Source organism: Rhinatrema bivittatum, chromosome 17 (assembly GCF_901001135.1).
Source record: "Rhinatrema bivittatum chromosome 17, aRhiBiv1.1, whole genome shotgun sequence".
In the NCBI taxonomy this organism is placed as follows: domain Eukaryota; kingdom Metazoa; phylum Chordata; class Amphibia; order Gymnophiona; family Rhinatrematidae; genus Rhinatrema; species Rhinatrema bivittatum.
Window position 1 is genome coordinate 33407194 of NC_042631.1, and position 15208 is coordinate 33422401.

The 15208-nt window shown below is 46.2% G+C and overlaps 1 protein-coding gene across 1 annotated transcript in view; it reads left to right on the forward strand.

Moving 5' to 3' along the window:
• Window positions 1-15208, forward strand: part of MYRF (myelin regulatory factor) — a 249515-nt gene that overhangs the window by 204633 nt on the left and 29674 nt on the right. Inside the window, 3 exon segments of the mRNA XM_029582535.1 lie at window positions 7618-7813; window positions 8939-9015; window positions 13053-13163. Coding sequence (XP_029438395.1) covers window positions 7618-7813; window positions 8939-9015; window positions 13053-13163 — 384 coding nt within the window.

Below are 15208 nucleotides of genomic sequence, written 5' to 3' on the forward strand. Positions count from 1 at the left end.
AGTGCAGGGGTCCCCCTCTGCACATAAGAACATAAGAAATTGCCATGCTGGGTCAGACCGAGGGTCCATCAAGCCCAGCATCCTGTTTCCAACAGAGGCCAAACCAGGCCACAAGAACCTGGCAATTATCCAAACATCAAGAAGATCCCATGCTACTGATGCAATTAATAGCAGTGGCTATTCCCTAAGTAAACTTGATTAATAGCAGTTAATGGACTTCTCCTCCAAGAACTTATCCAAACCTTTTTTGAACCCAGCTATACTAACTGCACTAACCACATCCTCTGGCAACAAATTCCAGAGCTTAATTGTGCATTGAGTGAAAAAGAATTTTCTCTGATTAGTCTTAAATGTGCTACTTGCTAACTTCATGGAATGCCCCCTAGTCCTTCTATTATTTGAAAGTTCGTTAACACATTAATCCCCCAGCGTGGCAGCTTTCATACTTTCCTTCTCTTTTTTTCCCCATATCTGAGTTGCTTTCCCTCCAAAGTATTCACCCAGTGATGTTTCAGTGGTACGCTCTTAGATCTGTCCCTTCTACACAGATATTCATAAAATAACTTTCAAAAGCCAGTCCTCCTACCCTCACCTGCTGATGCTCCCTCACCTCCCATAGCCTGACCTTTCATGCTTGCTTCCCCTTAGAAGGTAGGGTGTCCCCTTTCCTGGCTTCTGAATCCTATGATAATTTGCTTTTTATCAGCTGAAACTCTTTCCAGAATAATCCATTTGACCCTTGGCTTTTTTCTCCATCAAGCATGCCCTTTGACCTATCCCTCCCTGCTGAGTTCACTCCCTCCCGTTGAGGCTGGTGTTTCTCCTTGTAGATACAGCGTTACTGGACTCAGACAATACCAGTAAGTGCCAGTACGCTGCTGGTTTGTGTGCTGAAGTGCTGTGAGTAGCCTGTCGGGTGACCCCCATTTCAGTGCCGTTGAGAAGGACATTTTGGGATGGGTATGGTGGGAATTAGGGATATTATCCTAAAAATCCCCCGAGTGAATGAGTTATTTACAGGACAGAAACAAAGTAAACTCTTTTTAACCCAAATGAGAGGCTTTTCTCTCCAAATACAGGAAAGCTGCTCATCCTGGTAAGCCGCAGTGTAATCCTGCTATAATGGCTCGACTGCATTGCATAAAAATGCTTCCGTAGGCCCTGAAGCAAGGCTTGGAGTCAGGCGTATTGTGTGGGCTTGAGCAGATCAACGTCAGCGATTCATCTCAATGCCAAAATTCTGACCCCAGAACCCTCTGCTGTTTCGTTGCTAAGGCCTAGATGCAAATCTGCCAATGTACCTCGTTCCTAACCTGCGCCACCCCCCCCCTGCTGTTCCGGGACGGAGTCCTCACACCCAGTTTTGTCATTGTATCCCCACTCCCGACTTGCAGCGCCCCTCCCCATTTACCCAGTCTCGTGCATGCAGATTTGCTAATTCCCCTGGCTCTTGACCTGCAGCACCTCGTGCTGTTCCAGTACTGAGCCTCACGCAATCAGATTTGCCAGTGCACCTCAGTCCTGCCCTGCGTCACTCCCTGCCGTTTCAGCCCTGAGACCTCCCATGCAGCGCTACCAGTGCAGCTTACCTAAGCACAGACCGCCACCTCGAACCATAGCCCAGTACTATTTAGAGGGGCAGTTCTTCCTTTTGTGAAAAACAAATCCTATTTTCAGTTCTAGATGACACTGCCTCACCCAGACTGTGCTGGGCGGTGTTTACTGTTCTCCCCTCCTGGGCCATGTGAAGCTGAGAGAACCAAGGCCAGGAGGTGGACGTTTAGGCAACACAGCCCTCATCCAGCTGACACTAAACAGAGCCCCTTTGCAAGGCAGCGTTTCATAGTGGATGTTGAATTCTTTCTCTCTTTTGCCATCTTCTTTTCTGCCTGGATTACTCCTTCTGCTCTGTATCTCTTCCTTCATTTCTCTCTGGCCCTGTCTCCGAGGAAGTTTAGTTAAGGCCCGCTCTCTTCTCCCCTCCATGTCTCTGCATTCTCCCCCCCACCTCTCTCTCTCTTTGTCCTTCCTGGACAGCATTCTTTCTCGCTGTCTCCTTCCCCCACCCCTCTGCCCACCTTACCCCCTTCCCATACTTATTCTCTGACGTACCCGAGACCCTGGCCCTGCAGGGGAGTCTGGGCTTCAGGCTGTCAGCTGAAGGAAACCACATGGCAGGGGCTGTCCTCACTCAAGCACTGTTTAGATTCCAGGGCAAAGCGCTCCCCGGAGAGCCCAGAGAAGGCAGCGCTGTCTGGGTGCGCCCCCCCCCCCCCCCAGGGGCCTGCTGGAACTGCAGTGAGGGAGGGAAGAGAAAGCCCGAGGTTTGGATAACGGGTGACACACTCAGCGGAGGAGAGGGAGACACAAAAGGAACAAGGTGGGAGAGGAGGAGAAGATCAGTGGCAGAAAGTGAAAACTGAGATAAGAGATCAGGAAGGAGATGAGGCAGTGTTAGCAATGGATAGGGAATGAGGATGAAAGGCAGGATAGCACCAAGGGAAAACAAGAACTTCCAGCCACAACCAAAGGACCCCAGTGTCCGGGACGCACACGCGTCCCTGGTCCGTGGATATGAGCGGAGTCTTCGCGTGTTCCCTGATGTGTTCTGACACCTCTGGGTGCACAGGTCTCCCAACAGAAAAAAGGACACGGCCATCTGCTCTGCCTTCTTTTCCTTCAGAAGGGGGGATAAAAATGAGGAGAGAAGAAAGCCGTGGTAATCTGAGGCCAAACCTGACCGGGGGACTGGGAGGAGGGCAGAGGCTGGCAGTGCATTCCTCTCATTCTTGTGGTGAAGGTAGTCCCTCGTGCAGGCGGTCTGGTTTTTGTTCTGGGAACCCCTCAGCCCATGGAGGGGTCACCCTGCTGCAATGAATAATCATCTGTTAGTCATGAATTTTAAGAGCTTGTGTCAAGATCATTCCCTCATCCCTCGGGCCACCCCCTCCCTCCCCTCCCCCGCACACGGGCGCTCCACCCTGGGAAAAGGCCGTAAGATTCCCTTGTAACGCTGGCACTAAGAATTTGGGGCTCCTGCCAGAAACTTGGAGGGGGAAGGAGCCTGAGTGGAAAAGTTTTTTTTTTTTAATCTTCATCTGCATCGGATCTTGAAAAGTGAATTCCCCTCCCCCAGCTCCAGACTGACCGACGTTTTACAAAATACAGTGGGGGGGAGGGGGAGGGGGGTGTCCCCCGCTAACAGCAGTCCCCACAGTAAAAGCGAATATCCTTAGCTTGTTTGTGTCTCCAGTTGCCGCACTGTTATCTGCAGTATTTGCTCCTTGCCCCATCAGCTCATGTACCTACGTTCCTAAACAGCACTGGTACGTTGACTTACTGGGAGTAAGAGAATAGCAAAATGCAAGACAATTACAGAATCTATTGAGAAGCAAAAGAAGCCCCTCAGACGCCAAAGGCTTGGGGTGAGGTTGGATATCGGTACAGAAATATTAAAGGAAAAGCCCTGAATGGCTAAGAACGAGGAAACTTAAGTTGCCTCTTCCCACAGCAGATTTTGGCAGGCAGGGTAAGTTTGGTGGGAGAGAAATCCAGGATGAAAAGAATACTGGGTTTGATTTCTAGGAAGAGATGTTGTTCCTGGCTGCACGCAAAATGACCCATCCAGTCTGCCCAGCAACTGCCATTCCATGCAAGTCACCCTTCATTTTTTTTTAGGGCTGTTACTTCGGCTTCGTACAGGTTACTCCTGTGCAGGAAAGTCACCACAGATTACCTCATTGCCTCATTTCCATCCTCCGGCCATTAGGGATCCTCTGTGTTTATCCCCTATGTACACCCTAGAGCAGTGGTTCTCGACCCAGTCTTCAGGGCACACCTTGTCTGTCAGGTTTTCAGGATATTATCCCTAACGAATATGTTCGGCATAGATCTGCACACAATAGAGGCCGGGCATGCAGATCTCTCTCATGCATATAAAACTGCAGATATCTTGAAAACCCCACTGGCTAGGTGTGCCCTGAGGACTGGATTGAGAACCACCTCTCTAGGGTTTATCCCTATTTACGTCCTCAGGTCTCGTCTCATATGCCTTTTGGTGCAGGACCCTGAACCATTTTGCTTGCCTTTCTCTGGCTGCTTCTCTCCTGTCTATCTTTTTTTGAGATATGGCCTCCAGAGCTGAACACCGGACTCCAGGTGAGTAAAGGGGGACCACAGCTGCTCTTCTCTGATCTTCTGGCACCACTAGAAATGACGGCAGAAAAGGACCAAACGGTCCATCCGATCTGCCCGTGCCATACAGGTCACCCCCCATACTTAGCAGTTCTCAGACTGTAAACTTCAGGGCCCTTGTTTGTTGCTGTTTGAGTCCAATTCCCCATCATCTCTTGCCGTTAAAGCAGAGAGCAATGTTGGAGCTGCATCAAAAGTATCAGGCATGTTGGTTAAGGGTGGTAACAGCCGCATCAGCAAGTTACCCCCATGCTTTTTTGTTTTCCCAGACCGTAAAAGTCAGGGTCCTTGTTGCTTGCTGTCTGAATCCAATTCCCCTTTTCCTCTTTTCCCCTGCCATTGATGCAGAGAGCACTGATGGAGTTGCATCAACAGTATGAAGGTTTATTGGGTTAAGGGTAGTAACAGCCGCACCAGCAAGTTACCCCCATGCACTCTTTTTCTTCATTTTCCATTCTCTAACCTTTAGGGATCCACAGTGTTTATCCCATGCCCCTTGGAAATCTTTCACTGTTTTTGTCTTCACCACCTCCTCCGGAAGGGCATTCCAGGCATCCACCACCCTTTTCATGAAGAAATATTTCCTGACGTTGGTTCCTGTAGTCCTCCCTGGAATTTCATTTCGTGACCCCTAGTTCTACTGATTTTTTTTTTCCAGTGGAAAAGGTTTGTCGATTGTGCTTCATTAAAACCTTTCAGGTGTCTGAAGATCCGTATCCTATCTCCCCCTGCACCCTCTCTCCTCCAGGGTATACATCTTTAGGTCCTTCAACCTCTCCTCATAAGTCATTTGATGGAGACCACCCCCCACCATTTCGGTCACCCTTCTCTATTGAATAAGTCCTTCAGTGGACCCTCCAAAACCTCTCGGAGCTCTCTTAGTATCCTAGGATGTACCTCATCCAGCTCCATGGCTTTGTCCATGTTCAGTTTTGCTAGCTCCCCACGTGGCGTGGTATTTATCGCACTCTCATATGTATCCTTACCACCCAGCAGCGGTCCTTCTCCAAGGTTAGTGAACACCAAAAGGAAGTATGCACCCTCTCTCCCCAAGTCGCTCACCCTCACTCTATTCCTCCCAACCCAGCGCTCTCCCACCACCAGCCTCCTCCTCTCTATGCTCTCACCTATAGTTCTCATGCAGCTCCGCTACCCTTCCCAGTGACCTCAGGCAGAGCAGCTCATGGAGCAGTAACTGGTCTTTTTCTTGACCCAGGACATTCTTTGACATCAGGCTCGTGTTTGTTTTCTGAGTGAATTTCTTCCGATTTCTGCTTCAGGAAGCACTCAGAAATATCACAAAGAATCCACTTTTGCACAACCGCCCTTCAGCACCCAGGAACGGGAAGGACCCGTTTTGCTGAAACTCCTTACGCAATTGGCATTCTCTGGAGCATCTGGAACCAGTCATAAAGATACCGGGGGAAAGCAGCGGCCTGCCAAATTAGGCAGAGGTGGGATGAGAAAGGGGCTGTCGGGCATTCAAGGCTCGAAAGCAAAAACCCGACTGGAACTCAAGAAAAGAAGCAAAGCCACGTGACCAGAAGGTTGTACGAAAATATTCAGAGAAACATAAATGTCTATGCAGAGAGAGGGGAAAAGAGGTGAGCGCTTCATTGCATCCGGGGGGGGTTTTGTAAGTGGAAACCAAATATCTAATCATAGGCCCAAGAAAAAAAAATCAAAACAAAAAAAAAGGGTGGATAAACGTCATGGAAGGAAACGTGGGGGGAGCTTAAACCCCCTGCCCTTCCCAGCGGAACTTCCAGATACCTGCGCCCAGGTAAAACATTTGTAAGAAGGAGCAAAAACAGAGGAAAAAGCGCCTTTCAGCTGGGAAAGAGGGCGCAGTCTCCCCAGCGATCCGGTGCCTTAGGCACACGTCTGCCTTTCTGCCCCTCCTCTAGGGGGCGTCGCAGCCACAGGGCAGAGGTCCTCCGGTGCCACCTTGCCAGCCATTTCCTACTGCCCAATCTTTGCCCGGACCGCAGCGCTGAGCTGAAAAGCAGGATTTGTTTCCATATTTGTTTACTTTGATCTACGAATTGTAAAATTCCCTTTTGAAAGAAGCAGTCATTTGGGGATTTTAAAGCTCCTGCGTATTTTATGCACTTTTTTTTTTCTGTTTTCCTTTTTTCTCGCTTTCTTTTTACCTTTTTTTTCCTTGGGCCTGTGATTAGATAGTTGCTTCCCTTTTCCTTCATCTCTGGATGCTACGAGAGCCCACCTCTCGCTTCCCTTCTCTGCATCTATTCCCCATTACGGTTTTCTGAATTCTTCTGTGCATCTTTCCCCCTCACGTTTCCTTCGAGATGGCTTTGCTTGCTTGTTTCTTGATCCCCAGCCACTTTTGGCCATGGCATGTGAGAGCGCGGTGGCTGGTTGCCTCTTTTTTCTTTTTTTTTGTTTATTCAGGTTCCCATAGCAACTGATCATTGCCTCCTGAAAAATAACGAAGTAAAAAGTTTCTCAGCGGGTCTCCCGTCAGCGCCCTCCCGCACTCCCCCCCCCCCTCCCCCCGCCATAGCCATTCTCACCCCGGATGCGGGCATTGCGAAATGCTGTGGGCGCTTTATCAGCCCGCAGCTGGTTTCGATTTAGCTGGAATCTGGCTTAAGAGAAGGCGGGTACGGCCTGGCCTGTGTTCAGCTGGCAGCCAGGCCTGGAGGAGGATTTCGGGGACTGTGTGAGTGTGTGAGGGGTATTTCTAGCTCTCGCTTTTCTTTACTCTAAACATTCAGAAGGAATATGTTTTCACTATCTCACCAGCCTAAGCCACTCTTTGCACTGGTTCATGTTTATTTTGGTCCTGGTTTCTGTCCCACAGCTTTCTGCCAGTGCACCTCGGTCCCCCTGCTATTCCTCCTGTGAATATGTAATGTCCTTTATCCCTGCGAGGCACAGAAACGAGTCTGCATGCGTACATCTGCTGTGTGTGCAGGTGGGTGTTCAGCCGCCTGAAATCCACACTCAAGCTCCTGACTGGCATTCTGGGGGCATGTTATAAGCATTTTATATTATGTGACTTTATTTAGCCGCAGAGAACCCAATTTATGGATTATAAGTGATGCTCCCTGCTGAGGATTTACCCCTTAAAAATGATACAGCCTTGGACTTTTACATCTGAGGTTTACATTTCCCTTCTTTAACAAAAGAACTGAAAAATAGCCTTATTTGTTTGCATTTATTCCAAAATGAATGCACGTCCCTACTGCCCATTCATCTCAGTCCTGACCTGCAAACTTCCTCTGCTCTTACAGTACTGAAACACCATGCATAGCTCTGCCAGTACACTTGAATACCTGCACACGCCAACCCCTCCTATTGGTTACCAAGCATAAAGCAGTGAGGCTGACAAATATCTTCTGATGGTTTCTGATAAAAACTCAGCTAAGCTGCGTCTTTTCTTCTCTTCTGTCACAGCCCTATGCCCACCTACAAAGTGGATGCTGACAAAGGCTTCAACTTTTCAGTGGGCGATGATGCCTTTGTATGCCAGAAGAAGAATCACTTCCAAGTCACTGTCTACATTGGCATGATCGGAGACCCCAAGTATGTGAAGACTCCTGAGGGTTTGAAGCCCCTTGAGTGTTTCTACTTGAAGCTGCATGGAGTGAAGGCAAGTTACTAAGAGCGACCTCGGGCACAAGCACGTGGTGAAAAAGAAAGTAGATCATTTTCTGTCAGAGAAAATTGGAAGGGGCAGGGAGCAGTTAGTGAGTTCACGGGAGCTCCAGGTCTGTGTTCATGACAGTGTGCATTGCGCAATAGGTATGTGCATTCATTGAGCCATTCGTTTCGTGGGCACGCATGTACCTCACGAAGGTACAGTACGCATGTGAGAACGGATGGTACACACACAAATCATTAAGAAAATACGCGAGTACCATTCGTTCTTAACGCGTGTACCAATGAAGCGAATGGCCCAAAGAATGCACATCCGTACTTTATAATAGTGGTATGGGAGGAGTTATAGCTGGCTTTATTTAATCCAGACAGATTGATCCAGTGCTTGTTTTACCCCATTGTATGTGTGGACTTATCTTCCTGATTTTTTTAAAGAAATGAATAGTGAAACCAGAACTACAAATCCCTGACTATCGGGCAAAACTCAGGACTGGATCAATCCTAGATAAAAGCTATCAAGCAGTCCAATATAAGGAGGGAAACTTTGAGTCCTGGTTTTTGAATTTATTACCCAGAGAAATGTGATATTTGTAGTTCCTGTTCTTACCACTGGAAATCAGTTCCACATGTACCAAAATGCATCAAGGTGGGGGCTGTTAGAGATCCAAATGTGGCCTAAAATCTCCGTCCTTGAATGGGGGCCACTTGGCATCTCTAGTTAAGTGTCTTGAAGTCTGCATATTGGTTTCTGGGACTGTTCATTTACTGGTTTTATTCCAAGGACAGTGTGTGTGACGATACTGTGATGGTGACATGACAACAGCAGAGCTTCTAATAAGCAGGCCGATACAGTAAAAATCCGGGGGAGAGCACTGTGCTGTATCGGCCTGAAAGTGTTCAAAGAAGGTTGCTCTTAGCTAAACCAGACAATGAGCATTCCTGTTTTTTCTCTAGCTGTACTCTCAAGTCACTTTTTGCCAGAGAAATCAGATTGTCTTTAAGAGGCAAGTTAGAAAACTAGGACTGCAACGAGGTCTCAGGACAGCAACGCCTTTAATAATCCATTCACCACAGACTCTCTAATGTTATTCTGTCCCCCTCAATCTTTCTCCCTCAGCTAGAGGCCATGAACCAATCGATAAACATTGAACAGTCGCAGTCCGATCGAAGCAAACGCCCTTTTAACCCCGTCACGTAAGTAGCCCTGAGTGCAAGGGTAGGGACGTGGGAAGCAGAAATGGTTATAATAGATCCATCTGGTTTTCAGGTTTTATTAGGGGTGAGGGCTTTTCAATAATGTGGGTTAAAAAAAAAAACAAACAATTTTTAAAAGTCGTTCTCCCAGGAAACTCCAGTGTTCTTGCTGAGGCCCTAGGTGATGCATCGCACGTCAGACTGCAGGATGATGTCTCTGCTTGGAGAATGGGAGATGTGGGAGGGAAATTGTTCATCAGGAAATGTCTATCTGCTGGGTAAAGAAAACAGTTTTATCAGCTTGGCAGGAAACATCATCGGCCTCATATTGACATCGGCCTAACTTATTGCATAATACCATGCAGTTGGAAAATTTGACGAGTCGTAAAGACTTCCAATCTAGGAAGTCGTTTTTGGCTATTTGGGTAAAAAATACGTACAAAGGTTACCTCCACGTGCTGGTAAATTGGTTTTTTTAAACTTTAACAGTTAATCTGAAACTTGCCCCTTGCTTTTTCTTCCTTTTCTTTTTTTTCTTTTTCTTTTATTTCGGGTATATTGGGTACATATGGTTTGAGGGCTGGAGGTTACGGTTCAGGTAGGGGGGGGAGATGAGGGATGGGGGTGATGGGAGGGCCCACAAACCTTGCTAAGACCAGCAAACCCTTTTTGGTTGAGAATTATGAAAGTTTAATGGTTTGCAAGATGATGCTGTGCTTGTCCTTGATGTTGATGTTTGAATAAATCATGTCGCACGGGTGGGGAAGAATGGAAAACGGTTATGGATGGTTGTGAACTGTTGTTCCGCTTTGATGATTAGTGCGCATAAGAAACCAATGTATGTCACTTCTCTTTCAATAAACAGTTTAAGCTTCAAGTCGTTTTTTCCGGGTGAATTGTCCAGCTCTTACCTGGGGATCAGCAGTGCCCCTTCCCGTTAGCTGGCTAAAACCTAGACAGGCCCGGGGATTGTACTGAGATCAGGGGAGAGATGACTGCTTGACATTTTCAAACAGCCGCATGCATTATTTTCAAGGGACAAAGCAGCTGCCCAATCTATGTGCCCACGGCACGTCTCAAAGGGAGAGGGATGTTCAGAATTCTCCCTTTCAGACCTGGAGCAAAACTCCCAGGTGAAAGATTTTTCAAAATTCCTGCCCAACGGTTTTAAAAAATGCGACTTAATGGAAAAATGTAGCTTGCATTTCACTTCTTTACAGTATACGTCAGTAAGGGGATGGGTTAAAATCTGGCAATCTAGTGTGTTACTGGAGATGTCGTTTTGCATTAGGTTTAACTCCAGATGACCCATGTCTAGGATTCTCTTGCTCTGAGTTTAGTTGCTGCTCACCTGGCTGCCGGGGGATCTTGGAATATCTCCTGGCGATTTGGGTCACGGTCTCTGTATGGAACTGGATCATGGAATGTCTGATTCGGATGGCTTTGTGCATATAGCGTCCCCTCAGGCTTCCCTTATAATTAACTGCGGTGCCAGTTCCATGCCCAACACGCCACGGCCAACCCACCCCGACTGCGCACCCGCACATGCTGTGGCACCTGAAAAGCTATTTTGGTGGTGTGGTGTTGAAAACAGTAGCAGAGTCAATGAGTTAGGTCCATCGATTCCAAGATTCTGACTGCTAGTTGGAGAGCAGCAGAATAGCGACAACATCCTCTCTGCCTCTATGGCCAGTTCTGCAGCAGCCAAAAATCATTATTTTGATCATTTTATTTTAAAATCATGTATTAATGGCTTTCCAGATCAAATCTTCCAAAGCGATTTACAAGAAAATAAAACAGTCACATAAAACAATCACATAAAATACAACAATCATAAAATAATACTACAGTCAAATAAGAACATAAGAAATTGCCATGCTGGGTCAGTACCAAGGGTCACCAATTACTGAATGCCATTCTCCTGAGCCAAATTCTAGTTCCTTATGGAACATCAGAATTTCATAAGAGAGAGAAAATTCCATGCTAATGTCATATAATTCACTGATCGCTGAAAGCTACTTTCATGAGCCTGGTTTTTAAGTTCTTATGGAACTTCAAATATCCTTTTCTTCCTTCAAATTCAAAGGGAGGAAGTTTCATAGGGTTTTGCCTCCCTGCCAGCAGATGGAGACAGAGAAGAAAAGCTTTTACTGATACTGCTATTAAACCCAGAGTGCCACCTGCAGTCCCTCAGTATTTCTGTCTCCAGCAGATGGTACAGGTGTAGAACCTGCCAGCCTAGAGTTGAAGTAAAAAAAAAAAAAAAGAATAGAGATCAACAGAGCTTCCTCCTAGGGGTTGTAGGTTCCTGTTGAGGGGCATCCTCCTTTGGGTGAATGAGCAGGGGCTTGGTGACCCTTGGTGTGTGTCATCCCCTAGTCACTGAGGGGTTTTTCAATTAGCTGGTGGTCCAGTTCCCTCAATCCCCCGAAGAACCCTCACAGACCAGCAGGCCACTCTACAGCATTCAGGAAAGGACTCTTATTTGTTTTTATCTTTTTTTTTTTGTGGCGATTTGTTCGGCCAGAAGAATTTCAGAGCTACAGGCGCTATCTTGTAGAGATTCCAACCTGCAAGTTTATAGAGAATGGAGCGTTGTTGCGAACAGTGCCCTCATTTCTGTCGAAGGTGGTTTCAGCTTTTCATCTTAGTCAAGCAGTGAAACTTCCCATTTATCCTAATTTGAATTTGTCAGTGCCACACACGAGGGAGCTTCATGCGTTGGATGTGAGGCAGGTTGTGTTTGAGGTCTCAAGGTGACTAATAGTTTTCCAGAGATCGGATCATCTCTATGTGCTATGGAGTGGTCCCAGGAAGGGATGCAAAGCGTCTAAGGCCCCTATTGAGCGCTGGCTATAGGATGCGATTGGCTTGGCATACATTTGTAGAGGTCGTCCGGTACTGGAGGCTCTAAGGGCTCACTTGTCTCAGACACAGGCGACTTCATGGGCCGAGTATCAACTGGTTTTGCCTCAAGAATTCTATCAGGTGACGATTTGGAAGTCTTTGCACACTTTTACGAGATATTATCATTTGGATGTCCAAGATCCGGACACCATGGGTTTTGGAGAGAATATATCGTGAGCGGGGCTATCACGTTCTTGCCCAAAATAGGGGAGCTTGGGTACATCACCGGAGTATGGACTGATCTGGAAAGGAAAGGAAAATTTGTTCTTACCTGCTAATTCTTGTTCCTGGAATACCTCAGATCAGTTCAGAACTCCGCCCGTTCAGCAAAGCCCGCTCGTCATGGCAGTATGTAAATGATGCAGAGTGACTTGTTTGGTTAAATACAGTTGTACTTATTGTTATTGGAATGAGTTTTCCATAGAGGCTCAGCCCTCCTTCTGCTCGTTGAGGGAGGTTGAGTGTCTCAGTTATTATAGTTATTCTCATCTTGGCTTGGGTACAGGTCATACTGAAGGACTGCAGGTGGCACACTGAGTTAAGTAGCAGTGTCAGTAAATCTTTTCTTCTCTCTCTCCATCTGCTGGCAGGGAGGCAAAAACCCAGGCATCTGGACTGATCTGTAGTATTCCAGGAACGAAAATTAGCAGGTAAGAACCAATTTTCCTTTTTGAGGGTCTGTTCCACACCATGGGATGTCCTTCTATGCTGCAAAGTTTTAAGGTTTACAATTTATTGCTAATCCAGCTATTGATTGGCTAAATAGCATTCCATGTGTTATAATAATTAATGAAAGCCATCTTCTTGAGTAGCTTTATAGTATCAGCCTCAGTACTGTGTTACAATGGCCACATTCCTGCCAGTGCATTTCCTTTGATACATGTGCACCTAGGAATCTCTCCCTAGTGATGTACAAACACCCAGTACAGAAGCCTCATGCAGAGGAGCAAGTGTTGAGGTCTTGTAACATGCTCAGATGAGGGCAAGGAAGACCCCTTGTGCTTGCAGTAAACCACAAACTAATGAACAATGACTGGACATGAGATGTGTGTGTGTGTCTCATTCTTTCTCTTATTCTCTCTAGTACTTCTTCTTCACTTCATAACATCTCTCACTCTTTCTCTCCACAGGGTCAATCTGCCTCCAGATCAGGTCACAAAGGTCACAGTAGGACGGCTCCACTTTAGTGAAACAACAGCGAATAACATGAGGAAAAAGGGCAAGCCAAATCCAGACCAGAGGTAAGGCCCTGCCAGCATCTCAGGAGGGATTCAGGAGACACTGGAGAATTAGCTGTATAATACGGAGAACAGACATTAATTTCATTTTTATTTATTTATTTATTTATTTAGAGGCTTTTATATACCGATGAACGTTGGGAACATCTCATCGGTTTACAATGAACAAAAAGTGCAGCTAAACAAGCTTTATAGAGAACAATGAACAATGCACATAAAGTTGAACAATAAAGGGGAGGTAAATAAACTACAGGGAGGCAAAAACAACTAAGGCGAACTGTAATTTGAACTGAACATGTTACAAAAGAAATAAAATGTGGGAACCATAAAAATGAAATACAATTAATTAAATAACGGTAGAGTATCACATAAGTTGGAATAGCAGAGTTCAGAGGGGAGAAGCAGGTAGTTAAGTGTAGGCTTGTCTAAAAAGGGAAGTTTTAAGGTTCTGCTTGAATTTTTTTGGGCAAGGTTCTTGACGCAGGAAGGATGGGAGCTTGTTCCCGCCAAGGAAAATGCCCGAGTTCTGGTGGAACAGAGTTTAAACTGCTTAGGGGAAGGGATGCACAGTGTGCTGCCTTATGGGTCTGTTTGAACTGTGAAAAATAAGGTGCTCAGTGAGCCATTGCAAGTTTTGATTATGGAGTGCTTTATGGATAAGAGTGAGGGTTTTGTATGTTATTCTTTCTGCGACAGGTAACCAATGAAGGTGTTTTAGGACCGGGGTGATGTGATCGTTTGTGTGTGTGTGTTGGTGAGGATCCGTGCTGCAGCATTTTGGAGTAATTGTAGTGGCTGCAGTGTGCTTTTGGGTAAACCTAGGAAAAGGGGGTTGCAGTAGTCTATTTTGGGTAGAATGAATGCTTGTAAGATAGTGCGAAGGTCGCTGAGGTGTAGTAAGGGTTTGATTTTTTTGAGGCTGTGAAGTTTGAAATAGCAGGTTTTGAGTGTGTTGTTGATGTATTTTTTGTAAGTAAGATGGTTGTTAATGGTAATGCCAAGACTGCGCACATGTTCATTAGAAACAGTAGGGGAGTGGGGATTGTAGCCTAGGTGCAGGGAGGGGGAAATACTTTGAGGAGTGATGTGTAGAATCTCTGTTTTGGCAGTGTTGAGAGCTAGGTCAAGAGTGTATTGATCATCGTTAAAGTGGAATTCAAGCACTCAGTAGCTTTTTGCAGTGTGTCATTTACAGGAATAAGAATTTGCACATCATCGGCGTAAATGAAGTGCGGGAGGGCTAGATTGGATAGAAGGTTGCAGAGGGGGAGGAGGTAGATGTTAAATAGAGTGGAGGAAAGGGAGGAGCCTTGGGGGACACTTTGTGGCAGTGGGATGGTTTTGGAGGTGCATTTGCCTATTTGTACACTGTATTGTCTGTCCTGTAAGTAGGATTGGAACCATTGCAAGGCTGTTCCTGAAATGCCAATATCTGTGAGGCATTGAGCAAGTATTTTGTGATAGACAGTGTCAAAGGCAGCTGAGATATCCAGGAGGATCAGAATATGTGATACTCCTTTATCCAGACTTCTGAGGATATAATCGGATAGTGAGATTAGTAGAGTCTCAGTGCTGTGGTGTCGCCGAAAGCCAAATTGCGATTGTGAGAGGATGTTGTGTTCGTCTAGGTAAACTGTAAGTTGCCAGTTGATTGCCTTTTCAAGGATTTTGGCGATAAAAGGAAGGTTAGAAATGGGGCGAAAGTTGGTAAGCTCAGTCGGATCAAGTATCGGTTTTTTCAAGATAGGTTTGATAATGGCATGTTTAAGATTATAAGGAATGAGACCAAGTGTAATGGATCTATTAATGATATTTGCAATGGGCTTACAATGATATTAGGGATAGAAAGGAGGGTTTTGGTAGGGATGGTGTCTGAAGGGTGTGTGCATGGTCTCATTTTTTTTTACTATAGATTCGATTTCCACTGAGGAAATAGTGTCAAGTGCAGGGAGCCTTGCAGAGATGCAATCGCAATGGCAATCAGTAGAAACTTGGTGGAAGGGAAACGCGACATAATGTTGCTTATTTTTGTGTTGAAGAATAAGGCT